Below are 25,881 nucleotides of genomic sequence, written 5' to 3'. Positions count from 1 at the left end.
TTTTACAAGACTCGCTAAATAAATACCATTAAATGCTTTTCAGGCACCTTTTTTAATTACTGCAGATTAAGACAATTACTAAAATATTATTATACTGTGATCCTATATAGTATGTCTACTTGGATGTTCAATCTGAGTTCCGTGGGGCTTGTCCCCAGGAAAGAGGATAGAGGATTATAATCTGAGTAAGCCTGGAACAAGTGAAAACCTCTACTTACCCTTTTACTCTGAATATGCACCTTTTTCATTTCTTATTCTCGACTGAATCCCTTGTACACTGGCTACTACTTGTTTTAGGTAGTGGGGGGTTGGTTGGTTTTACTTTAATCTGATATAGATTCTTTTTAATCTTCATTAAATTCCTCCATTTTTCCACAAGTGTGACTCACCCAATACAATAATCTTGACTATTGTATTAAAGACTCACATTTTTCTTATAAAATAATGATAATCTTAAGCCAAATAATGGAGTTGCTGGGAAGTGCTAAAATAAAAGCCTTCTACTTCCTACCCTGACACAATGAGGACAGTACCCAGTGGGAAAGAGAATTTAGGGAGATGCATGGAGGAGAAAACTAGACACTGCTGAACCTGCCCAACTGAGAAGAAGGCTTGGTTGCAAGTATAACAGTGCTATCTTCTACATGTCAACTCAAAGTGAGTTTTGTTGAGTTCAATGAAGCTTACTCGCAGGTAAGTGGTAGCAGCCTAAGTTTTCCAATAATCTCCCATATACACAGAGCAGTGCCTCTCTGGTTCTAGAGATCAGCATTCAACTTCTACGCACTAAGTCCTATCTCAGCATCAGATCTCTGAAACCAAGTTTCAATGTTCCATCAGGAAAGACTGGCTTAGGCAGCTGGAATACCAAGATGCGGATGAAAGGCAATGTTTACCTCTAGCCTATAAAAGGAAATTGAAACAGACCCTAAGAAAGCAGGAAAAGCAATGACTCATTCTATTAGCGCATTGGCGTCATCAATATTTGCATACCCCCCCCCCCACATTTTGGCATTTCTGTTGCCAACGAAGAGGTAGAGTCCAACAACTGCCCCGCCCAGTCCTGCTGGAAGCAGGTAAGGTGCGTTGGCAGAGTTCCTGCAGCGTGGGCACAGCCCTATGCTCCCTGCAGAGGGGCTCAGAAAATACTAGAGGAGCTTCTCCCATTGCATCACAGTGGAGGGGTTTAGTCCTGGTTCCCGCCACCACTAGTTCAAGCAACCTCAGTACACAGTCCGAAAACCAGTCCTTCAGCCAAAAGTAGCCTTTGCTGAAAGAGATCCGGAGGCTGACGGGTCCAGACGGCATGCGGACGCTGAGGCTGAAAAGGCAGTTTCCCTGAGAGCTGTCTCGCAGCAAGTAGGTCCCCACCGGCTCTTGCAGTAACCTAGCATGGGCCTCGTGAACAGACAAAGGGCCCCAGTAAAATCCACTGGCCTGCAGGAGGCCAAGCGACCGTTCCACCACTTCCCATTCATGATCACGAAATGCACGGTAGTGAGACAGCAAGCTGGTTGATGTTGGGCTAAAAGGAGACTCTTGGTGTTGCCTCTGTGAAGCGGAAAAGCTGCCGAGTTTGTTCATCTGCCTTCTCTCTGATCATCTCTCAGAAAGCCTGCAAATCACAGGAAGATGTCACCACTGTCTTTATATTCAGTCCTGCAAATGCACACACACACAAATGAGAGGGCAAGTTCTGGGCCCTTACTTGGGCAAAATGAAGGGATGAATTTAAGGCAAGCAATGGCATATCAAAGACAGGAGCAGCTGTATCTAAATACCACTGTAAAAACCAAACAAATAGAAAGCTGGGGAGCACTAGTATGTAGTTTATTTCCCTACCCCAGAAATCCACACTTGCTTTGCAAACCTGGTGCCCTTCAGATGACTGGGGACAATTGGAGTTTAAATCATAAACATCTGAAGGGTACCAAGCTGGTGAAAGCAGCCATGTTAGTCTCTTGCAGCAAAGAATGATTATTTCAACATGGTTGCCTTCAGTGTTCTGGCATGACTAATGATAGTTATGAATTGTACCAAAATAGCTCATAACTGCCCCATTCCCAGCTTCTGGCAGAATTTGAAGTTTCCACTGTCCTTTGGAATTTTAACACACATTTCAGAATAATTTCTCCACATTTCCAAGAACCATCAGACTCTTTTCTTAACGTCTCATGTCATGGTGTAAAGAAATAAACAGTAAAATATTTTATTAAAACTTATTTTCAGTGCCTTTAAAACTATTTAGAAACAGTATACTTCCAACTGCAGGTGCTGGAGACAAAAGGCACAGATTGCTTGTGAAATAGTAATAAATGAACTAGTGGGCCCACATTTATACTATTATTATGTCACTTTGAAAAAATGAACTCAAAATGACTGACAAACATTAAAAACAGATATAGACCCAAGACTAAAAAACAACCTAATACATAATATGCCAGATTTGCACTAAAGAGCAGTAAAAGCAAGTTTAAAATGTGTCTGTGTTGCTCCAAGTAGTTTGCCCATATTTTTTAAAATGTAATTCTTGCTCTGAAGATATACTAGATTTGCAAAGAAGAGCAAACTTCTTTTTTAAGTGTATGTTGCTTCAAACCAGGAAAGGATCTGGAGCTGCTTTATTATTATTTAATACAGCTGTTTTGTGCAACAGCACTTCTGTCCAACAGTAACATTTTAAAAATAAAAATGCCTTGAATGTGCCTTCAGTAACAACCGGTGAAAAAGAGAAGGCCACATCCTTCCCTTTGGGTTGATGGAAACACTATGGAAGTAAAGGGTGTGGCAACAGAAAAACATCACTACACATTTAAACAACGGCCGCAATGCACAGTGTGTTCACGGGCAAGTAGCATGTGGTCTTACACTGGGTTTTCTTCCTTTATTGAGATTTATCTGTGGATTGGGAAAATCCAAATTTAGTGGGGATAAGTGGTAGCTGTCACTAGGATGAGGATGCTGTGTGGACACCACAAAAAATCAGAGAGAGAGAGAGAGAGAGAGAGAGAGAGAGAGAGAGAGACATACACACACAAGTTGCTTCAATCCACATTAAACTTCCATGTGGGTGAGCCCTTAGGATGGGATTTGGCAGACCACTCAGATATCCACTCAGATATCCACTCAGGAACCTCAGTGTGTTACTGTCTCTCAACCTAACCTACCTCACAGGGTTGTTTTGAAGATACCGTATTTTTTCGTGTATAACACAACCCCATGTATAAGACGACCCCTATTTTTTGGAGCCCTCAACAGTTGCTGAGCTTCTTTTGTAAGTTCGCTGAGCTGTTGAGCAGCTTTTCGGTGATCCCTCACTCTGGCTGACGGAACTGGTGCCGTAATACACCACATACTGGCACTCACCAAATACTCTTCCTAAGCTGGGAAGAACAGGTAAGCAGCCTCCTCTCCAACATTTCCCTGCTACTGCCGCAGCACCAGCCCTCACTTACTTAGCATATTAACCCATGTATAAGACGACCCTCAATTTATCACAAAAAATTCAAAAAAAAGGTCGTCTTATACATGGGAAAATGTGATAAATTGTGCATGTATATAACACCTTGAGCTCCTTGAAGGAAGGTAGGATATAAGCTTCAGAGAAAGGAAAAGAAAAAAAGGCTTCTTACACCATTTGTCCTAGCCTATAGTATACTACAAGGGATTATATTTTTGAGATATTCTTAACATGGGAGATGGATTAAAAAGGAAACAATGTGAGCCCATTAGCAATACTGATGTAAAATTAAAAGAGAATCTCTGGAGTGGAATCTAAAGCAAACATATTCACATCCTGGTGTTAGGGGAATGCTTTTGTGGGGCATCAAAAGAAGATTAGATAGATAGACAGACAGACAGCTTCTTTTATGGCTTTTGATGGTTCATGCCTACTCAAGGGCACTGCAAAGGTCACAACTATTGCTCAGGGCAGAGTCTGAAATCAGTGGTCACTGTGTGCACACACCAAAGGATGGAGAACAGTTTGAATTTTAGGAGTAAGAGAAAGAGTTCCAAGTTTTGCAGCTGGTAGGCAAAAAGCAAAGGAGTTGCAAAATCAACCCAGATTCAACTTAAGACTCGTCCCACCTTGCATATTTGTAAATGAACAGATAGAAGTAGATCCTAAAACAAAATGTTGCAGTGTGAAAAGTTTGTATTCAGGATTCCTTCCAGCCACAGTTTTTTTCTAGAATACTCCATTCTATTACCACCACCCTCCTTCCCCTCCTCCACTCCATGCGCACATACTCACCATCCTGTGACCACTGAACACGCTCCATCTTCACTGGGTTGTTGAAGAATTTTTTCTCTTTTAGTTTTTCCCCTGAAGTTGCTTTGCATGTTTGCAAAGCATGGGTTTCCCCTAGCCTGCTGACATGAATGGAGCCATTCTCCCCACCCCAAAAAGTTTCTTTGTACTTTTGCAAAACTTGGGTTTCCCCCCAAGCCTCCTGCTATCTCCCATTTTGCCTACATAAGGATTGTGATTCTGAGAAAATGTTCCTTTTCACACACGGCAATAAAAAACACACAATTTCTCCAGTATTCTCTCCTTATAAGGGAACTGACCCAGAAGTGCATTAATTCTTGGGGATGTGAAAAAAGTTGCTGAAATTATGGAATTCAGGAGCAAAGAGAGAGAGGCCATGCTCTGACCAAGCTGCAAATACTGAGTAGACGTGGGCTGCGCTGCAAAATCAGTTCCTGTCGCACAGTATGACTGGCACAAAGAACAGTTATATATGAACTGGGACTTTTGTACTCCCCATTTGCTCTCCTGATTGGGGCGGCAGGGGCGGGGAGAGAACCTGATACTACAAACAAAAAAGTAACTCCCAAAGTCTGACTCTAGACTGGAGCAGAAATGAAGTTTGCCAACTGAGAGGCATCTTATCATACAAAGATGATACTGAAAGTCCAAACTGTGAAGGTGAAGAATCTTAGCTAGCAAATTTATTGTTCTGCACTGTTGAGTGTGTGTGTGTTGAGTTTTTATGTTGCTGTGCACTATCCTGATATTCTATGAGAGGGCGGTACATAAATACTTTAAAAAATAAACAAATAGCAAAAATGATAAGAGGGCCTAAAATATAGAAGCTGCAAACATTGAAAAGCATAAGAGATACTAGGGGAGAAAGCAGCACAGCAGAAGAGGAGAGAACATGCATTATCAAGTACCTTGAAAGCAGTTCTTGGAAGCGTGCTGACTCAAACTCGTATGAGAGGTTCTTCCTGCTAACAGACTGTCAGCTCCCCAACGAAGTATAGCCATGAAGAGCGGCTGCCAGTCTATAATTAAACCGCCAGAGAAAGCCTGTGATATCTTCACACTGATTAAAAAGGCAGAGAGAGAAAACGATAGCACCTCCAAATGCATGTTACCTTTTTTTATTTAGTTAGTTTACAAGTAATTATTATAAATGAATTATGTGATTGAAATAATCACATCTTGCAATGTTATGAGACATTTGATTATAAGTATAAAACAGCAATGAAGCTCTAATCATGGTTATTTGAGGCAGTAGTAATCTGTTCTATACAACCACTTCAAACTCAGAATGGGGTCAGCTGTCCTTACAGAAAGATAAGCATGGGCTCCACACTTAAGGAAAGATGCTACCTTGGACTTATTAATTTATGCCACTGGCATCAATGCACAAGGTAGGAATGCAGGAATTTTGGGGTTATGCATCGGTTCTGTGACCGAACAGGAACATTATAGGAATGTGTTGCCAGTGCAGCCAAAGGAGGTTCATTTGTTTTATTTCTCAATCCGAACAAAATGGAAGATGGTTTATTCATCAAAATGTTAAGTTTTTCGAGCCTTAACATTCGAGTAAAGCAGTTGGATCTACTATTTTGGTTACAATGCAGCACTCCTCATCGGACTATGTTGGACAACTATTTAATACCAACAACAGTGCACCAAATTACACCCCACACTCATATTGTGACTGACCAGATTTTGTTACAAACTAATGCAAAGTGGTAAGTGGTGCTACTCTATGCTTGCCATACGTCAGGAATATTCCTGACATGTCCTGGTTTTCGGGTGTAAAAATGGTGCCCGGGGAATTTTGCCGAACAGTCAAAATGTCAGGGAAAACCCGGATGTATGGCAATGCAATGGAAAAAGCAGCGTAAACAGCTCAAAATATCACTGTTTTTGGGTTAGGTTTCCCCTCAAAAGCTTATTTTCTTTTTAAAATCTCAACAATTTTACTTTTTTAATTTTACTTTTTGAAATATGGCAACCTTCCAGCTGCTCTTGAGAACATAGATATGTTCATATTCATTAGTCACCTGCTCTCAAAATACCAATATTATACCAAATGGATATAGTCCGAACTTCGTAAATCCATATGACCCCACTTTTTCCACACAGGAACACAGAACATAGCAGCTCCAAATTATATCTTTTACTAAGGGAGAACTCCCTCAAAATTCATGCCCAAGAAATCTCACCCTTCCCCTAACCCTTCCTAGCATCTTGCCCCCACATTAATGGGGCGGAAGCACTTTGGAGCACATAGAGCATCTCTGACTAGAACACCATTTTAGGAATGCAGATAAAATAACAAAAATACTGACAATACAGCACATTTTAAGGAAAGGTGAAGGATGTTTTGAACAATGACTGCAATGGCACTTTTTGTGTTCCCCAATAAATTGGTATTCAGAGGCACGTGGGCTCCGATACTGGAGGTAACAGAGCTATCCTGACTAGGAGCCTTTACAGCCATCCAAGGAGGCAGCCATTACTGTCACATTGTAGTAGTGAATTGTGCTGTGAAGTCTTTCCTTTTGTCCATCCTATATCTCCCAAGATTCAGCTCTAATTTCACGAGAGAGGAAGAAAACACTTTCCCCAATCAAATCAATTTTCTAAACCAAAAATCCGCAACCATTTTAACTTCTCACAGGGGACTGTTTTGGTTGCCCTTTTCTGAACTTTCTCCAGCTCCACAAAACCCCTTTTGAGGTATAGCATCCAGTAGACAGTATTCCAAGCGCTAAGCTCCTCCTGCTCCAAATGATCCCATCCTTTGTGTCATATAATGCAATTACTCAGGCACAAGCAACATAAATATTAGTACTAGCTTAGTAGTACTCAGTAGTACCAGCTTACAGCCAAGAGCTTGCTAACAAATCCAGTATTACCATACATAGAAATTCCTAGATTTCAAAATATAATTATATTTTGAATAAAAACACTAGTTACAATGCCCCCTATATTACAGCACCTGCATTTTACAATTATTTTCAGATTACTTGGCAACTGAAGAGCAGTCTTCCAAGTGACCAACAAACGAACACTTGCTTTGATAGAAGCAGATTATGTGTTTAAAACAGGGCATGGCAAGATAATACTAGGCAGCCATTTCTCAGGGATGCGTTTGTTACAAAATCTAGCACCGAGCACAGGTGAAATATACTCAGAGTCGCAAAGTGATTTCATGCTCTTTATTCAGCTCATAGTGGTGAGGAGGAATGAAAGTCCCCTCAAAGTATCTGCTTTATATACATTATTTACACAATGGGCTGCACATGATTGGCTAATTCCGGAATTCTACTGTAAGCCAATCAGGTTGTGGATTCACTTCTATCTGGAGCATGATTGGGTAGTTCCTGCCAACCAATCATACTGCTGCATTGTTCTAGGACCAATCAGACTGCTGCCTTTTGGATCCTATTGTTCTAGGACCAATCAGACTGCTGCCTTTTGGATCCTATTGTTCTAGGACCAATCAGACTGCTGCAGTTTGGATCCTATTCAACTCAGTACATAACAACAGGACTGGATTAAAGGATCTCCAATGCCCCATCCAACTCCAATTTTATGCTTTTCTAAGCTTTGAAGAACTTCAAGGAGCTCCCAGTGAACTAGCCTGGGTTTAGCAAGCCTATTCCAAGTGGGAGCCCCTGAAGTGGTAGCACAATGCACAGAAGCGACACCAACTGTTCTAAGTCACATTGCAAAGACTTTAAAGCAACAATCAGATGCATACTTACTTAAGTGGCATATGTCTCAGTGAAGAAAGAGGACCCTTCTTCCAAGTAAACATCTGGGGTAAGACGACCAGGAAGACCATTCAGAGGATGAAGAAAGTGGACACAGAGCATCTCTCTCGCCCTCTTTGTAATATTAGAACCCACAGCCATCCAATGAAGCTGAATGTTGGAATTGGCTCCTAAAAAGATGCAGCAATAACCACCAGCTTTAAAAGAGAGTTAGGCCAATCCATGGAAGATACAATGGCTATTATCTTCAATTCCTGGGGTCAGCAAACTTTTTCAGCAGGGGGCCAGTCCACTGTCCCTCAGAGCTTGTGGGGGGCTGGACTATATTTTGGAAAAAAATAAATGAACGAATTCCTATGCCCCACAAATAACCCAGGGATACATTTTAAATAAAAGCACACATTCTACTCATGTAAAAACATGCTGATTCCCAGACCATCCACAGGCTGGATTTAGAAGGTGATTGGGCTGGATCCGGTCCCCAGCCTTAGTTTGCCTACCCATGCCCAATACCAAAGGCAGAGTCCCAATGACTAGGAACCACAAGTGGGGAGTATCTCTTGCACTCAGGCCCTACTTGTTGTGAGCTTCCCATAAGCATCTGGTTATCTACTGCGAGAACAGGAGGCTGGACCAGACTGGTCTTGGGCCTGATCCTGCAGGGGCTCTTCTTGATTCGGCGATTGCCACCAGATTTCTACAGCTTTCTAGGGTTAGCTGCTCTAAATCAAGTCCGGACTTCTAAATCAAGGGCACGGAGTTTGCAACACCAACATCTGTTCTTGTTTAACTACTTCTGCAGTCTCTCTTCATCTCCAGGAGCTATTAAAAAAGGCTTTGAGGTTAGCCACTGCTTCCTTCCCGAGATGTGACTCAACCAACCCGTTTGAAGCAGGCAGGGGTAACTAACAGCACAGCTTTCCATCGGAGGGGGAGGGAGACAGAAGGGGGGAACCAGGTCTCTTTCCACCGCACGGTTCCCGCCGCCAGATCAGCTCGCAGGAACACCCCCCACTAATTGGTCCCAGCTGCGGATCCTTCCGCGGCATTCCTGCCTGCCTTGGCGGCGCCCGGGCAGCCGAGCGCTTTGTCTGCGGGGCTGGCGGCTGACTCCGCGGGCTCCCGGGCGTCTTCGAGCGCGGGAGGGGAGCCGGGCGCACCGTTTGTGTGCTTCGGCAGCGATCCGAAAGCCTTGCGCGGGAAAACAGAAGCAACACTTAGGAGAACGGCCAGTTTTGTCAGTTATAGATATAGGGCTGGATCCAGTCTAAGTCCATTGAACTTAGGTCCCAGTCAGGATTTAACATCAGCACCTTCGATTTCAAGGAGACCCGAACTTAACTTGCTTGCACCCGGATCCTAAGCACGGCTACTCTCTAGTAAGTCTTATGAATTCAATGGGGATTCCTCCCAGGTATGTGGGGTTAAGTTTGCAGCTTCAGTCTGGCTCTTACCTTCATGACGTCGGTGGCTTAACTGGTAGGGGAACCAGATATTCCTTATAGCCCCCCCCCAAAACTCCGCTTCCAGTCGCCCCCCCTTCCCTGAAGCAGCTCAAAAAAACACAAAAGGAACTTTGCGTACTTACTTCATTGCACTTTGCTACAAAGCAGGCGAATCTTTTCGCTGGCTTTCCTCTTGCTGGAGAACCCTGAAAGGTTTGAGCATGGAGAAAGAAATGTACTCAATTTGCAAAACTGTGAATGCCTCTCTTTGGCTGTTTAATGGGGGTAAACCCCCACCAAACCTCTCGATTTCTTTTTGCAGTGAAGGGTGGGAGAAAAAATGTCCCGCCCCCCCAATCGAGTAATTAAAAAAATAAGACAAGGAACCAAATGAAGAGTAAGATTTGGGAACTGCGGAGCTCTTCCGAGCGAGAGCAACGCGCAGCTCCAGCTCCCGGCGCGCGGGCTTCCCGGCGGAGGGGGGGCGGGGGGTGCAGCAGTTTTGCAGCGCGTCGCGTGCGGGAAGCTTGCGCGCTGCCCAAGGAACCGGCCTCCAAGTTCCTCGTTCCAGGAATGGGCACTTAAGGGACAACTCGCAATTGCCCCCCTTACTCAGAAACGCAGAGGAGGGGGGGCTTCTTCTTCCCTACTCCGCTTCTTCTCCCCGCCCGTGTGACGCAACAGAAGGTGCCCATTAATGCAAAATCAAAAGAACATGTTCGAAATGAGGGGAAATGCTTGCATTAATGACCGCCAGTTGATAATTAGCATCCCCACTGCACGGATTTCGGCGCTGAAGCAGGGCCCGTCAAGAGTTCCAGCCCCATCTGAGAAACTTCCATTAATTTTGTACAATGCAGAGTTCTCTTGTTCTGCCGTTCCTCCCAGGAGCTCAAGGCAACATACAGGGTGTCTCTCTCTCTCTCTCTCTCTCTCTCTCACACACACACACACACACACACACACACACATTATCATCTTCACAACAATCCTGTGTTAAGTGAAGAGAGAGCAATTGGCCCAAGGCCACCTGTCCTAGTGCCTGATGCTCTGTGCACTTGAGGCTGCTACAGAGCGTGGCAAGCAAAATCCTACAAGCTACAAAAGCAAATTTAATGCCAAGGATTAGAAACCGGTAGCTGTTTACTCGTTTGCTTTTTAATGATTCAATTGATAAATTAATTCAGTTTAAATACATTTATTAACTACTCTGTCTTTTTAGCCCACATATTTTTAGCCCACCTTTCAATGTTTTTTATTTAAATGCTCAACGGGGGGCTTCCAACAACATCCTTAAAAAAACAAATTTGATAACAGTCACAACAGGTCACAACAACTTAAGCACCCCTTAAAATCTCAAGCATGCAGGGCAGCGGCAGGACAGGGAAGGTCATATCTTTTTATTATTATTATTCAAAGTTATAACAAAACATATTTTCCAAAAACATATCCTTATTCCCCCCATTTTTCCTCCCCCCACCCCCCACAAAACCCATCCACCACCCCACGCCACCCGACTTACCTCAGTTCCAGTCTTTGGTTTCTCCAATAATGCTATTTTCTGCATGTTACAGAGTTGTATAGATCCTCCAACTGTTTAGCTAATTATTATCAGTAAAAAATTGTGGATGTTTATTCAAAACCTGCCAAGGAGTCCAGTTCACTTTGTTGCGTCTTCAAATACTTTGTGAAAGGTTCCCATTCATCCTTAAAGTCACAGTTATCCTTGTCCCGTAGCTTATGTGTCAATTTTGCCAGTTCTGCATAATCCATCAATTTTTCTTGCCATGATTCTTTAGTTGGGATTTCTTCAGTCTTCCATCCTTGTGCTACCAGAACTCTCGCGGCCGTTGTCGCATACATGAAGATGTTTTTCAACTTTTTTGGCAAGTCTTTCCCTACAATCCCCAACAAAAATGCCTCGGGTTTTTTAACAAATGTTAAATGGAACATTTTCTTCAGTTCATTGTATATCATTTCCCAAAATTTTTAAATTATTTTACAATCCCACCACATATGATAAAACGTTCCCTCCTTTTCCTTACACTTCCAACATATGTTTGAACTAGTTTTGTACATTTTCGACAGGGAAGGTCATATCTTAACCATATGACAGGTCATCAGAGCCAGAGCAAAGTCAAGCCTTACTAGGCAGAGAGTTCCATACTGTCGCTATTGCCACAGAAAGCACCTTATCCTATGTACCTGCTGGATGTGCGCGCTCAGCCAGGGTCTTAAAGAGCAGGGAAGCTCATAAGGGAGAAGGCAGCATTTTAAGTATTTGTAGTCTGCTTTTCACTCTAGTCCCAAGGCAGCAGACAGTAACATTAAAGCACAATTACCATAATATTAGTAGCAATCAAAAATAAAATCAGCAGCAAAAGCAAAAATAAATAGAATAATATAATAGACCCAAGTTGTTTTCAGCTTTAAAGGGTTAAAAAATCAGCACTTTGAATTGTGCCTGGAAACAATCCAGAAGCTGATGCAACTATTCTAACAGAGGTGTAATGTGCCCCCTCCCCAAGAACTAGCTCCTGGTAACATACTATCAGATTCTGGGCCAGTGACCCATGCCTGGATGTTTTTCAGAGGTGGTCCATGTAGAGCACATTGCAGTAATCTGGTCTTGATAGAACAGAAGGGGGTGTCACCATGGATAGCTACAGGGCTTCTTTTTCAGCCAGAACTCAGCTCCGGCACCTCTCAGGTGGGTGCCATTGTCATTCTAAGAAAACAAGGGAGGTGTTCATGGAGAGTTCTGGCACCTCTTTTCCTAGAAAATTGGCACTAGATAGATCTGACTTCTCTAGGAACAGATGCAGCTGGAACACCAGTCCAGAGTGACCAAAAGCGCTCTTGGCAGCAATCAAGAGCAGACAAGAATTGAGGTTTGCGGGTAGCTGACTTTGTACCTCCTATGTATCCTTTCCACATCATCGGACTTCACAAACTGAGAAGTATTCATGACATGCAGTTGCTGAAGTTCCATCCACTGGATTTGCTCTAACTGTGGCATCCAAGTTGCACCAAATTGTACAGGGACTCAGGAAGGGGTGTGTGGGTGTGTGTCTGTGTGTTGCTGGGTAGAGAGAAACTTTTCTCCCTCTCAGTATTACAACCCACAACCATCCAGTGAAGCTGAATGTTAGAAGATTCTGAACAGGCAAAAGGAAGTATTACTTTACACAATGCATAGTCAAACTAGAATTCAATACCGCAAGAGGTCCTAACACAAACTCTAGTCTAAGCCTCCTTTCTCCATCTCTAGTCTCCATCACACCTACCAGTTCATCACCCCAAGTTCTGCCTGGTGGGTGGGGGTGCTCAGGAGTACCTTCTGTCAACCACCCAGGCCATTTCTTGATTCCAGAGATCAACCAAGGCTTTGACAGAAGCACCTGCCAAGGAGACAAAACAATCCTCCTGAGTCATCAGATGGTTTCTGGGTTTCCATATGTTTCTACCCTACTTGTGCAATTGCTGCCTAGGATTTTGAGTCTCTGGATAAATTACCAAAAGCTAGAAATCTCAAAATAATACTGAAATACAATGCACCTGAAATATGCTTGTAACCAGTGTATATGGTGCTGGTACTCACCATGAGATTGTTATAATAAATGCCACACTTTAAACATTTTTGTGGGGGGAAGCTGCCAGTACTGTACTGGAGTATCCCCAGGAAAAAAACCCACTGCTTGTAACATTTCCCAAACAAATATTATTTGGAATATATTCATAAAAATTGTAACACTGCTATATACCTGGGGTTGTTTAAAAAAGGAAAGAGGGCTGTAGCTCTTTTTAATAAGTAGATTTACACTACATCTTTCTCTTTACAGCTTCCTTTAAGAATCCTTATATTTTGGTAAGTGAAAGATTGAGCCAATTTTCCTCCTGCCAGGAAGCAGATTAGTGGGTCTTTTCACAGAAGCTCCTCCCCTCCTTTCTCTAGGACAAAACCAGTTCATTAAGGAACTGTGACAAAGGCTTTCCAGGAAAGTGATTCCTTTTTGATGCTGGTGGAGAAAGAACCAAAGCCCATGACACACATTTCTCCCTGTCCAAATGGGTTATCATGCTTGTTTGATCCCTATGTCCCTATACATGTCTGAAACCTGAAAGCCCATCTGGAACCCAGGTGGCTGGTGGGATTTTGCTGTGGTGCCAGAGTGATCATGTATTAAGTCAGGTATTTCTGGGGTTACTCAAGGATACACAGTACTGGCACCTTTCCCTCCCTACACTGGTCAAAATCGTAGCACTGTAACAACGTCATGGTGAGTATTGGCACATTTCCTCCTCACTCCCCCGAAGAAAAGCACTGGGTATAGGACGCAGGTGGCGCTGTGGGTTAAACCACAGAGCCTAGGACTTGCCGATCAAAAGGTTGGTGGTTCGAATCCCCGCAACAGGGTGAGCTCCTGTTGCTCTGTCCCAGCTCCTGCCAACCTAGCAGTTTGAAAGCACCTCAAAGTGCAAGTAGATAAATAGGTACCACTCCGGCAGGAAGGTAAACGGCGTTTCCGTGCGCTGCTCTGGTTCGCCAGAAGCGGCTTAGTCATGCTGGCCACATGACCCGGAAGCTATACATCGGCTCCCTTGGCCAAAAAAGCAAGATGAGCGCTGCAACCCCAGAGTCGGTCACAACTGGTCAGGGGTCACTTTACCTATAGGGCAGGTAAAGCTGAGCAGAAAGAGGGCTTGCAAAACCCCAAGTAAAGCCCCTATATGGTGCTTTGTAAGCCCCAACAATCAGCTGATCATCAGTGCTTGCAAAGCACAGGGCCATGCCTTTGCCGGTTTAATTGCAGACCACATGGGCAAAAATGGGCCACCTGATGTCATTGTGATGCCAGATGATTGTTATGGAAACCTTTGCTTTTCTTAATATTTTATTTGTGCTGGAGAACAGACTCCTGTCAGTCCAGCGCAGCTGGCACCCCAAAACTAGTAGGTTTAACCAGATCAGTAGGACCACATGAGGAACTCTGTAGTTTCAGTAATATAGGGTATCCTGTACAATTCCTGGGAGGGAAAGAGGAAATCAGAGCTTTTCCAGAAAAGAGATTTTATTCATGGAGCAACTGCAAGATCAATTACCGAAAACTATCCCAGATGGGAGGGGGAAGCAGCAGTGAGCCAAATGCAGTATAGTGTATATGGAGAGAAAAGGGTGAGAGCTGGCAGCACTGACAAGAGGGAGAAATTGAGAGAAGGGAAGAGGGTGCTGGTTGGTTTTTAAACTTTCCTTCCTTGCAATTTGTCAAAAGCACTTCAGCAGAAGAGAGAACGGGGATCCTCCATGAGAGGGTAAATCCAAGGGCAAATGAAGCTCATCTTCCCAGATTGTAGCAAGAAAACACCATGGAGCACAGTGGTGCAAAGTCATCACCAAAGAGTGGCTTCCAGGAGTAAGTTAGGCGAAGTGTCTATGGACCAGTTTGTCCAAAAATGTATGAAAGTCCAAAGGTTCATGAATTCCAGAGTTGCACTAAGCCAGTATTTGAAAAGGCCAGTCCAACAATGCATCTGTCAATAGAAGTGCTTTTGAAATCGTGCTGCATTTGGAGAGGGGGTGGTCCAAGGTCAGCTATGGATAAAAACCCCTGTTGCTCATTCTCAATACTGTAGAGAGGTTCTAGGCACTGGGTATGTGTAAGTCTGGTGCTAGGTAGAAGATCACACAGAAGAGGTCAGTCTCTTGGTGTTATCTATTAACCAGTGAGTATTATTTTGTCTGAATGGATGCAGAAGAGAAACTGGCCTTGCAATGTCTTGATAGTCAGCTGTGGGCAAGTTGCAGAGTGAGAGACAATATAGGAAAGCAAAAACACAATGGAGCTGAGCTAGTGTTCTCTAGCAGCAGATTATGTGTTTCTGAATGCCCACTGTTGGTTTGACCAAGGCATGAATTCAGGACCACCTTCATCAGCCTTGGAAACCTCTATCTTCATGTCCTTCTCTGTTTTATCTCCCTCCTGTTGTGTTTCAGATTGATAGTTACTCAGCGTAGGGACTTGTCCGCTAATACTTAAAGCACCATGCACATTGATAGTGCTATTTGATAATTTGATAATAATTTATTATTTATACGCCACCCATCTGGCTGAGTTTCCCCAGCCACTTTGGGAGGCTGCCAGTATAGTGCTGCCAGGTAGCCTAGCCCCCTTGAATAGCCAACTAGCCAGGGAAGGAGAAAGAAAAGTGTGCTCCCACCACCACCACCGCAGGTGACTACCCCAGGTAAAAACAAAAAGGGGGGCACAAGCAGTGGAGGGGAGGAGAAGAGGGATGTGGCCATGGTAGCTTCCCCCCTCCCCCCAAGCAAGCACCTTGCCGAAGGCCCCCTCAAAGCTGGCAGCACCTCTGTTAGCCATTCAGAAAACTTCAGGGAAAATGCTTTAATAATTAAGTTACCATGGAAACACATTACCAAACTTTCCACACTCTTTTGTTAAGTCTAAGGCCCAGACCAGGTATTGCCTCAGGGCAACCTGCACTGAATAGCTCTATTCACAGGAGACAATGTGTTTTATTTAGACATATGCAGGGAATTCAGTTTTATTTTCTGACATTTTGGAGATAATACAGACTATATTTTATTATAATGTTTATGGTTCTTATAATTTTTCTACCCTCCCCTTTTTTTGGTAAGAGTTCAGGAGTGTCAATGTGTAAATAGAATAAAGCATGAGGTAATAGGCACCTGCCTTTTCATAAGTTCTCCCTCACCTTCCTAAGAAGGGAGAGTGCTCCTGTTTTGGTCCTGCTTGTCAGTTTCCCACAGGCATCTGGTTGGCCACTGTGAGAGCAAGATGGTGGACTAGATGGGCCATTGGCCTGATCCAACAGGCTCTCCTTATGTGGTAAATGAAAGATGGAGAACCTGTAACCCTCAAGATATCATTGAACTCCTCCTTGTGTTAACCCTGAGCACTGGCCACCTTAGTCATGAATGATGGCAGCTGGAGTTCAACATCTGGAGGGCCAGAGGTTCACCATCTTTGTGCTAAATACAGCATTGCTGCCAGAAGGATGATTATGCCTATTGAGGCCTGTTCAGTTGTTTAAATTTTTAAAAGATGAGTAGTACTATACATAAATATAGTAAGAATGGTGAAATGGCAGCAGGATCTGGGCACCAACACCTTTCCATCCTCCCTCCTTCTCTGTCTCCCTGTCACCACACATATATAGAACACAGCTCATGATATTTGGTGACTGAGATGGACAGGATGGCATGTGTGCACATTGACTGGAATGACAATGTCATCTTACTTCAGTCCTTTCAGTGGATCAGTGTGGCTCACTGCACCTGAGGGCAGTGGGCTCTCTCAAGAGGCAACACATAGGCTGCAACTCTGTTCTCTATCACCTCCCTGCTGCTCCTTGCCTGTCAACAGCTGCTGCCTGAGGCAGCTGCCTCACTCTGGCTAAGGGTAAGGCTGGCTCTGAATGCAGGAGATGTTGCTTCACAAGAGATTTCCTGTTGATGCTTAATCTGATGCTCCATCTGTTAAGTATATTACATTCTGTTAAGTATATTACATTCACTTTTCCGAGCCTGTTCCCTTAAATGAACATTGATTCCCTCGTTGATGATGTGATGCTTAGATCATTCAGCTTGTCCAGTAAAAATCATTTACTAGGATTATTTTGAATGAAGAGGTGTGTGGTATTCATTGCTTTCCAGTAAGGTCCGAGTTCCACTAAGAGCTGATTGACTTAGTGTAACTTGGATCTCATGGGAAAGCTGCTAAATACCTGATCCATTCAAAATAATCTTTGCAAATGAATTTTACTAGGATTGATCTAGTTTTTAAAGTGTTGATTCAATGTCAGGCAACCTCTGAATTATTTGCCGGCTAAGCCTGATAGGTGATGTTTCTATGGACTATTAAGCTAGAGCTGTGTTTGTACCAGAGCCTTGCTTGTCACAGTTTCCTCTCAAATATTGTGGGGAACCATGCATTTGTGTTAAACAAATGTGAACAGGAGAAACAATTACTACTTTCCACACTGATCTGCAGTCTCCGTTCTGGCCAGGCTGATGTGCCTTACCATAAATTCTGTGCCAACTTGAATTCAGAAGGTAAAGCTTTTCCTGGCATGTACAAGAAGCAGAGGACATTTCTTCTGCTTCTGATGACACAACAGTTAGAGGCAGCAGGCCAGGGCACTGCTAGAAAAAAGCTGGCAGCTACAACTCCAGCTCAGAAATGAAAATGTTTCACCGGCCACATGAAAATGTTTCACTGGCTTTTGCTGCAAACAAGAGAATGGAGCCTTTTACTGTACCACTGTGGATTGGAAGCTGGTATGAATCCATAGTGACTCCTGCTGTTCCCTATCATTTTTTGCTTGCTAATTATAACGGGACAGCAATTATTCTATTCAACTTTCAAGGCTGAACTCACCTGTAGTGGCCACCAGGGGAGGCTACATAGGACCATTGGAGCTGTTAGCTTCAATTTATGTATTTTGTTAGGAGCAAAATGCCTCTCATTGTGACAAGGCGGCTTGAATATACCCAGGAGACTGAGGTTTTGGATGCAGTGCTTATAGGGAAAACAATGTGTATGCATAGGCACACACCCAGGTGTGTGAAGGCTAGGCTACCCAGTATCAGGGATGGAAACAGATAGTATCCAAACTGCAGCAGTTTAGTTCAGTCAGGGAAGTTAAAAAGGTGCATGGGGTCCTTATTTTACCTACAGCAGGGAAACTATCAACCCTGGAGTGGGACATAGCTATAACGTCCCCAAAGGCCTCATTCTCCATCCTCAGATTTTCCAGGTCAGCCACTGTAGGCTCAAGGGAACAAAATTATTCGTAGAGAGCCAGGGACCCATTGCACCTTGGACACACACAGCTTCTGTCCAACAGGCAGATAGTTGTACATGTGACAGACAGAGCAAAACAGTGGAAATGTATAAACGAAGATGGTAAAATATTTTGCACATTTCAAGCTATACCAGTGACGAATGCTGATTTCAACCCATGATGTTCCTTGCTGCACCATTTCATAAGCCAGCTTCCTTTCAGGCCCCTGGTCAAGATCGAACATCCCAGTTACAACTTACATTTTACAGGGCAACCCCATGCAATCATATTTACTGGAAAGCAAGTTTGGCAGTGTTCAATGAGATTTCCTCCATGCGGTCTTAGCCTGTGCAAACTTACCTGGAAGTAAGCGCCGTTGAGCATAATGGGGCTTCCTTCCAAGTAAACATGCACAAGCTCGCGCTGTGACAATAGGATTCAATTCTTGCATAGGGTTGCATAGGACGTCTCTGAATTCCAGAGCAAGGAAAAGGCAGAAGGAACGAGCGCCCGGTCCCTTTAAGAGCTGCAAGCTTGCTCTTTGTATCTCGCCGCACAGAGGGAAGTCTTTCTCTCTGGTTCCGGCAGCTGCAGATGGGGGAGAGAGTTGCTTTTCTTCGCACAGCTTGAAAGCCAGAGATCTGCGTCCCGCGGTGAGTGACTTGGCCGGATCATTGCAGCGGTCCCTGCGGGTCCGGTGCCTCGTACTTTCACGCCGTTACTTCCCCCCCTCTTAATTATTAAGCAGAGTTTTCAGCCTTCCACTTTGTTAATACTCGGCAGAGTTGGCGCTGGGTCAGCAGCTTTGAAGACGGGAGAAAGTCCCCTCCGTGGGCCTGCCCAGCTCTGTAGTTCTAGTAGGAAAACGCCGACAGACACTTTTCGAGCCCTTCACGCGCATGCTTGAGTGTTCAGGATTGTTAGGGGGCGATAAGGCAGGCCGCGGGCGGCACAACTTGTTGCAAAGTCCACGGCGTCTGACTCGACAATTCTATGCTGGGGCTCTGAGACGCAATGGAGAAGAGGGTGCCTCTGAGCATGTGCAGCGACGGCCAACCCTGCCCTTCGCCACCGAAGCCATTCACCGGTACAGATTCACAACTTTATTGTGCTTTATAGATAGTCCTGACCCCAGTGGGCTTGTTTTAGAAATTAAGCTTAATTAAGAAAATTAATGGGATATACGGGCACAGATGCGTGCAGTAAAAGTAGGTTAGTCAGTAGTCCTCCGATGTTGTGTCCAGCATTGCATAAAGGTGTGAGAGGTCAACGAGTAAACAGGTAAACTGCGGCTGCCTTATTTTCTCATTTTCCTCCTCTCTTACACAATAACCATATAAGTACTGATGCTATAGCATTGATTCAAATATTTATTGGTAACATTTAGGCACCTGCAGTTAAACTTGTTTCTCAGTTTTGATGTCAGCTGTGCTCTATGGAGGGAGTGCATACTGCCCTTGACTTAAAAATACCTTTTCCACTTAGGCTGCTTTTAATAATAATAATAATAATAATAATAATAATAATAATAATAATTTGTTATTTATACCCTGCCCATGTAGTTGGGTTTCCCCAGCCACTCTGGGTGGCTCCCAAAAGAATTAAAAGCACAATAAAACATCAAACATTAAAAACTTCACTAAACAGGGCTGTCCTCAGATGTCTTCTAAAAGTCAGATATTTATTTCATTGACATCTGATGGGAGGGCATTCCACAAGGCAGGCGCCACCACCGAGAAGGCCCTCTGCCTGGTTCCCTGTGACCTCAGAGCTGGACCTCAGTGTCCAGGCAGAACGATGGGGGTGGAGACGCTCCTTCAGGTATACTGGGCTAAGGCCGTTTAGGGCTTTAAAGGCCAGCACCAACACTTTGAATTGTGCTCGTAAATGTACTGGGTGTTTGGAGCAGGGGTCCTGTTTCCCACCTATGTTGGGAGTGGTGAGCCTGGGCAAAACAGACACCTAAAGGTTCCACCTCAATGCCAGGCTTTGGTTTGAGGCAGCCTTGAAAAGCCTTCCAAATGGTTAATTGTGCAGTAAATTTTGCTTTCTAATGACGTTTGTGGTGTGTGCGCGCGCCAGTGGTGGGCAAAGGCTGCACTGCAAACTGAGAATAAGACCCTGAATATTGAGACTTGTGAAATGTCATCAGTGTTCAATCAGCATTCCATAAATGTAGATGTCACTAGCAACATTTTACTGTGTTTTTGTATGTGCTGTAAGCCACCCAGAGTGACAGGGGAAACCCAGCCAGATGGGCGGGGTATAGATAATAAAATTATTATCCTCATCATCCTTATCATTATTATCACCATCACCATTATTATTATTGGACTTGGTAGCCCCCATGAGTGGGTGAGTGTAAAAGAATGATGGCTCATGTTGGCTGAGGCAGGAAAGGCAAGCACCATTCCTCTTGATCACCTCTGACATGCTCAGAGACATTTTGTTGGGGTGTGGTGGGTCAGCCTTTGACCTTAAGCTAATCCTGGAAGCCCACCATCTTCTGTATGTTTCTGTGATGGCTTTAGGGGTTGCTTGTGCGTAAGTTGCCGCCACTCTGGGCTAGGTTGGCTGGTTAAACCATTTCTCGCTGGACAGCCATCCACTCCGTGGCTGTTCAGTCGCTGGCAGAATCCGTCAGTGGGCATTTCTTAAACCTTTTCCAACATAAAAGTTGTTTGACGCCCAGTCTCCTCCTACTCTCCCTGCGCGGAAGTCTTCTGCGCAGGGAGGGTGTGGGTAGCGGAGGACCTGTGCTCTCCCCGCTGGTGTCCAGTGAAGAGTCCCGGAGCCTGCTCTCTGCTTCCCCCATTGGCCCCCCAAAGTTCTTCTTAATGTTTAGGTGGAATCTTCTTTCTTGCAGTTTGGAACCATTGCTCCGTGTCCGCTTCTCTGGAGCAGCAGAAAACAACCTTTCTCCCTCCTCTATGTGACATCCTTTTATATATTTGAACATGGCTATCATATCACCCCTTAACCTCCTCTTCTCCAGGCTAAACATGCCCAGCTCCCTTAGCCGTTCCTCATAAGGCATCGTTTCCAGGCCTTTGACCATTTTGGTTGCCCTCCTCTGGACACGTTCCAGTTTGTCAGTGTCCTTCTTGACACTTAATCATTGTCAGGTTCCAAATATCCCTAGGGGCAGACCATCCCAATGGGTCCCTCATTCCTGCATCACTGCAAGCCCAAACTTCACCGGGAACTGATCTAACCATGATAGCAGGGTTACTCTGACCTCCCCTGCTACTGGACCAGAAGCCGGACAGGAGCAAAGACCAAATGGAAACTATGCTTGACCAGAGTGCTATGGAATCCGGTGGTGCTGTGTAACCAGTGGAGCAACCACATTCTAAGACGATTGTACCATTGGAGGGGAGAGTTCAGGGTCAGTTGTCAGTTCACTTCTCATTGCGTGCTTTCTCTCATTCACCCTTCCCTCTTTTTTTCTCCCAGGGGAAGGAAAAAAAGGGAGTATTTTAATGTATATCATACACAATAAGGGCTCATAAAACGATCGCAAACTAGAAAAACTAGAATGACTTGAAACTGTAGCACCATGAAACACTCAGTTCCTTGAGGTGGGGAGATAATGTTAAAAGCATGCCCTGAAACAGCCATCACTAATCTGGCACCCTCCAGGTGTTTTGGACTACAGCTCCTGTCAGTCCCAGCCATTACAAAACACCTGGAGGGTAGCACGCTAGCAAATGTTGCCTTAAAACACAGTCTTTACAATCTTTCTGAAGGGGGTGGGAAGAAGCAGCCAGCCAGACAAACCAGCGCTGCCTGATATATTTGTTTCAGTGACTGGATGCACGGGGCCAGAATCTGTTTATCGACTTTTTGTTTGTTTGTTTATTTATTACATTTATATGCCACCTTTTCTCTCAAGGTGGTGCAGATAGTTCTCCTCCCCAATTTATTATCACAACAATCCTGCAATGAGAGATGGTATGACTGGCCCAAGGTCACCCAGTGATTGGGGATTCAAACCCTGGTCTCCCAGGTCATAGTCCAACACTCTAACCATTATGCCACACTGATCAGCGTTGGTGTCCAGTGGTTATGAGACATAGGTGAGACTGCCTTCTCTGGTAACACTATCATCACCAGGAGACGCTTTTGTTGTTTCATTTCAGACATGATCTCAGAGATGAAGTTAATGGTCCCCTGGGGCCACATCGCAGCCAAGGCATGGGGATCTCCACAAGGCCGCCCTGTCCTCTGTTTGCACGGGTGGCTGGACAATGCAAACACTTTCAACAGGCTCATCCCCTTACTCCCCAAAGGTAGGATTCGTTGTTGGGTCCTGCGTTGTTTATTCCTTTATTTGAACAGCTGGCTAACAATAGTTAGTTGTGGTGCACAAGTAACTTAATACAATGAAATTGTAGTACAGTGGTACCTCGGGTTAAGTACTTAATTCATTCTGGAGGTCTGTTCTTAACCTGAAACTGTTCTTAACATGAAGCACCACTTTAGCTAATGGGGCCTCCTGCTGCTGCCACGCTGCCAGAGCACGATTTCTGTTCCCATCCTGAAGCAAAGTTCTTAACCTGAGGTAATATTTCTGGGTTAGCGGAGTCTGTAACCTGAAGCGTCTGTAACCTGAAGCGTATATAACCTGAAGCGTATGTAACCCGAGGTACCCCTGTATGTTATACAGGAGTGTGGTTTGACACTTGACTTGTTTCTCTTCCCTTTGTTCTCTTTCAGATTGTTACTACATGGCCATTGATCTTGCAGGACACGGCCTGTCATCCCACCGCCCACCTGGGGCAATCTATCACTTCATGGATTATGTGGGTGACGTGCGCAGGGTAGCAGCAGGTGAGCCTGTTGGATTTGTTTGTAGCCTGTAGGCAGTTTGAATTTCTCAGTGGCCTGGATCTATATTTCTCCTGGCTGCAGTCAAGACAGTTTCTCTCACACTTCCTGATCAGCCGAAGCCAGCAAGTTCTCCCCAACCCACTTTCAAGGCCAGGCATAAAACTTTGCAGCCCTTGCTTTAATTAGACAGGCTCCAAAGCCTCTAAAATAAAACACTAGTCACAACTGGCACATACATACAGTTACAGTTTTACAGGTTGTAAATTCTCAGTGTAGCAATTCTCAAGAGTAGGTGTAAACCTTTCACCTTAATCTAGTTTGGTAAAACCGGTTAGTAGGCATTGAGCTTTGACATCTTTCCTGTTTTTTAGTTGTGGAAGGCAAATTGTTACCAAGTTAATAATTGTGAATGCCCTTCTCAGATCCTAAAGCACAGCCGCATTTCATAGGGCGTAGCCTTGTTGTAGGAAATGTGCATTGTTGGAGCTGAGCCTCTATGAACATTCCCTGTGCAATTTAGGGGATTAGCTCCTATTGCAGCATTAACCATTTCCCAATTTCCCAACATCCATTTCTTCCTGTGTAGCTTGTTACCTGCCTGTTTATCAAATAACTCAATCAGGCATTCCCTTTTAGAGGGACTTCAGATTCAAGAAGTATCTAAAGAAGTGTGCATGCACACGAAAGCTTATGCCCAGAACAAACTTAGTTGGTCTCTAAGGTGCTACTGGACAATTTTTTTATTTTTATTTCGACTGCTTCAGACCAACATGGCTACCTACCTGTCTCTTGCCTGTGACAGCCTGCACTAGCTTTCCCCAACCTGGTGCCTTCCTGATGTTTTGCACTATGATTTCCAGCTGTGCTGGCTGTGGCTGTTGGGAGCTGTTGTGCAAAACATCTAGAAGCACCAAGTTGAGCCGTGATGTGGCTAATGTTTGTATTGTGATGCTGCCGATTGCTTGGGGGCTTGTGAAACCTGGGCTATCTGGTCTTAACTCAGCCTCTCCTTTGCTCTTTTTCTTTTAGCAATGAAATGGAATCGGTTTACCCTTATGGGCCACAGTTTGGGTAAGTGACTTTTGTCCCCGAGGAAGCTGGTGTTTCTCACACATAATCACCTCCACCCCCCCCTTCCTTGTTTGTTCACTTATCAAATTACGGTCCTGTTCTCTCATTGCTGGTCAGTTTATACCCTTTGGATTTTATGGGTGGTCACTGTGGTTCATACTCTGTGTTCATATAAACCCGACTTCCTCTTCTTTCCTACAGGTGGGAGTATTGCAGGCATGGTGAGTATATTCTTATCTGGGCATTTTCATTATTCCCTCTATTTCCAGTGTTCAGGGTTTGAGTGCCACTGATTATGTAGCAAGAACACCACCATCCATAAACAAGAGGAACATATCAGAAGGCTTGGAAGAATTCTGTGCAGAAGTGTGTTAGAATAATAATAATAACAACAACAACAACAACAACAACAACAACAACAACAACAACAACAAATAAAATAATAAATTTTATTTATATCCTGCCCTCCCCAGCTGAAGCCGGGCTCAGGGCGGCTAACAACAATAAAATAGTACAACATTCTAAAATCATTTCATTATAAAATAAATTCAAATCAAATTAATGGCAACCATTGGGCTAGAGTTCTGTGAGGATTGCCAAAGGAGGGGGTCAGGCTGTGCCCTGGCCAAAGGCCTGGTGGAACAGCTCTGTCTTGCAGGCCCTGCAGAAAGATGTCAAGTCCCGCAGGGCCCTAATCTCTTGGGACAGAGCGTTCCACCAGATCGGAGCCACAGCCTCCAAGATGTTTTTGTTTGAAGACCGTAAGTTCCTCTGTGGGACATAGAGAGAGAGAGAGAGAGAGAGGTGGTCCCGTAGGCACGAGAGAAAAGGGAAAAACAACAAGAAACGCCCCCCAACAGCCCAATGAGAATTAAGTGGCCACACAGTGATGACTCAGTTGGGGTGGAGGATAAAATTTTGGGGTGGGGGAAGTAGGAATAGAAGGGCTGGGATCTTGAACAGCAGCACCATAGACTGCAACACTGTGCTGTGGCTCCCACTTATCTACACTAATAGCAATCTCCTTTCTCTGAGTGCTAGTCTTTATGTTGCCAAACCTTCACCATCCATCCCCAAGAGGGACGGGTTGGCAGGCTGAAGACCCTCAGCTTTTCAGAAGTACAAATACATATTTAGGAAACAAACTCTTAATAAGAGAGGGGTTTTTAAAATTAAAAATAGCCCAGTGAAGACTGAGCATGCTCAGTAGGTATGGAATGCTGTCTGGCTGTTGGAAATTTAATAGAAAACCAAAGGAAGTGGACAAAGACTAGACCATCCTCCAGAGGAGTATTCTACATTGCAACATTTTGTTGCAAACTCACTTATCTATATAGAAATGTCTCTTATCAAAACACAGTTTTTTTCTGTGACGAACACACAAGAGAATAAGAAATGATATCTAGGCAGAGGTGATAGAAATTACACTTTTTGTTCCTGCGGTAAAAGAGCTAAACTTCCTTTCTTTTTCCCTCTGTCTTCCTAGTTCTCTAGTATTTTCCCCGAACTGGTGGACAAGCTGATCCTGGTGGAATCGTATGGTTTTTATCCTGCACCTCAGGTTAAATTCTATATTATTATTTTTTGCTACCCTTGCAGTATAGTTGAGAGAAGTGGCATGAACTGAAGAAGCTATATAAGTTTCTTTGCTAATAGAAGGTGGTTATTTTTGAGGTAGTGT

The 25,881-nt window shown here is 44.2% G+C and overlaps 2 protein-coding genes across 17 annotated transcripts in view; one reads left to right on the top strand and one right to left on the bottom strand.

The window, feature by feature from the left end:
* Positions 1-340: 340 nt before the first annotated feature.
* On the bottom strand, positions 341-10,710 carry LOC128422767 (suppressor of cytokine signaling 1-like). 8 transcript variants are annotated; one of them, XM_053407212.1, is made up of 4 exons: positions 9,614-10,710; positions 8,017-8,195; positions 5,182-5,333; positions 341-1,659 (listed from the first exon to the last, which is right to left on the bottom strand). In XM_053407212.1, exon 4 carries the CDS (start codon positions 1,582-1,584, stop codon positions 979-981), a length of 606 nt encoding a protein of 201 aa, XP_053263187.1. In that variant the 5' UTR covers positions 1,585-1,659; positions 5,182-5,333; positions 8,017-8,195; positions 9,614-10,710; the 3' UTR covers positions 341-978. The 8 variants fall into 8 exon arrangements, with proteins under 8 accessions (XP_053263187.1, XP_053263189.1, XP_053263192.1 ...); XM_053407214.1 differs by having other exon boundaries at positions 8,017-8,069; XM_053407217.1 differs by having other exon boundaries at positions 5,182-5,292; positions 8,017-8,069.
* The window catches only part of SERHL2 (serine hydrolase like 2), a 24,693-nt gene continuing 8,106 nt past the window's right edge, over positions 9,295-25,881 (top strand). Inside the window, exons 1-7 of one of the 9 annotated variants that reach the window (XM_053407200.1) lie at positions 16,914-16,988; positions 18,750-18,949; positions 22,439-22,588; positions 23,016-23,129; positions 24,159-24,200; positions 24,402-24,421; positions 25,687-25,761. In XM_053407200.1, coding sequence (XP_053263175.1) covers positions 22,441-22,588; positions 23,016-23,129; positions 24,159-24,200; positions 24,402-24,421; positions 25,687-25,761 — 399 coding nt within the window. In that variant the 5' untranslated portion in view covers positions 16,914-16,988; positions 18,750-18,949; positions 22,439-22,440. The other 8 variants (XM_053407203.1, XM_053407205.1, XM_053407199.1 and 5 more) reach the window with 8 other exon arrangements.

Source organism: Podarcis raffonei, chromosome 10, assembly GCF_027172205.1.
Source record: "Podarcis raffonei isolate rPodRaf1 chromosome 10, rPodRaf1.pri, whole genome shotgun sequence".
NCBI lineage: Eukaryota > Metazoa > Chordata > Lepidosauria > Squamata > Lacertidae > Podarcis > Podarcis raffonei.
This window is presented reverse-complemented; position numbering and strand designations above follow the sequence as displayed.

Excerpts from the sequence above, each read along its gene's own strand:
- LOC128422767 (XM_053407212.1), bottom strand. The coding sequence starts at position 1,584 with ATGAACAAACTCGGCAGCTTTTCCGCTTCACAGAGGCAACACCAAGAG.